At 26.0% G+C, this 1,080-nt stretch overlaps 1 protein-coding gene across 1 annotated transcript in view; it reads left to right on the top strand.

The window, feature by feature from the left end:
- The window catches only part of FANCL (Fanconi anemia, complementation group L), a gene marked incomplete at its 5' end in the record, with an annotated part of 50,111 nt that overhangs the window by 41,780 nt on the left and 7,251 nt on the right, over positions 1 to 1,080 (top strand). The window contains one exon of the mRNA XM_008590254.1: positions 218 to 257. Within this exon, the coding sequence (XP_008588476.1) occupies positions 218 to 257 (40 nt within the window). The remainder of the gene's footprint in view (positions 1 to 217; positions 258 to 1,080) is intronic.

Below are 1,080 nucleotides of genomic sequence, written 5' to 3'. Positions count from 1 at the left end.
TTTTTTTTTCCCTTCAGGCATTGATTTGCCTTCTTAGGACCAAGTTTTAAATTAATTGAAAAATTAGTTATTATAGCCATTCAGAAAGTACTTTCTGAAGCCATAGTAAATGACTTTGCTAAAGGCTAATAAGAAATTTGTGTTCATAGGAAAAAATGTGTTAACAAATGACGTTATAACTTTTTGAATTTTTATTTTTCTCATTGAATGCCTACAGTCATTTTTTTACTTTGACCTCTGACAGATTTGTAGTACTTGTATTTATATTGTTGCCAACCTTAGCAAAAGGCTTAGTTAATAGTGTGTAGAATTTATCAAGACATTTTTAGCAGAAAAATTAAATCCAAATAACAATTATATACCTTCAAAAAAAGTGCAGTAAAATTTCTGAATTTGTACTGTACTTGAGTACAGTTAAAATTTATCAAAGAATTTAGTGCCACATAGTTTTTTCTTAGATTCTGCACACTAGATTTTAGTTATTAAAAGAATAATTTCTAATTTAATATAAATTGAATCCTTTGTTAACTTACAAGAGAAAGCTTCACATGGAGCAAAAGAATTCAGAAAATGTTTCCATAAATTTTTAAAACTTGAATCTTAAACATACTTATTTTTACCATTTACTGTTTTTCTAGTCTTTTTACATTTGATCAAAGTTCTTTTCTATAAAATGTAATTTTTTCAAGAAATGCATGAAATTTAGAACATTACTCCTTAAACTTGTGACTTGTGATATTTTTTAAAGACCTCTATCACTCCATAGAAAATTTTTATTTAAACTTACTATAATAAAATTGACCAGAATCCTAATCTAAATTAATCATATTAATTTATGGATTGGTTACGTTTTGAAACTTGTGATCCCTGAATCTTTACCGACAATTATAATTTCAAAATTCTTTTGGTTAATCTGTATTTACCTTTATAAAAAAATTATTTATAAAATATTTGGTTAGTCTTTCCTTGGGTATATGAAGTAAGTAGCCTGACTGACACTCCTTTGTTTTTTTGTTAGTTTGTTTGATGAAGTGTTTTATTTCTGAAAACTTTAGTCATCTTTCATTCTAGGGAATAACG

This window comes from Galeopterus variegatus, unplaced genomic scaffold, assembly GCF_000696425.1.
Source record: "Galeopterus variegatus unplaced genomic scaffold, G_variegatus-3.0.2 Scaffold5946, whole genome shotgun sequence".
NCBI classification, from domain to species: Eukaryota; Metazoa; Chordata; class Mammalia; order Dermoptera; family Cynocephalidae; genus Galeopterus; species Galeopterus variegatus.
This window is presented reverse-complemented; position numbering and strand designations above follow the sequence as displayed.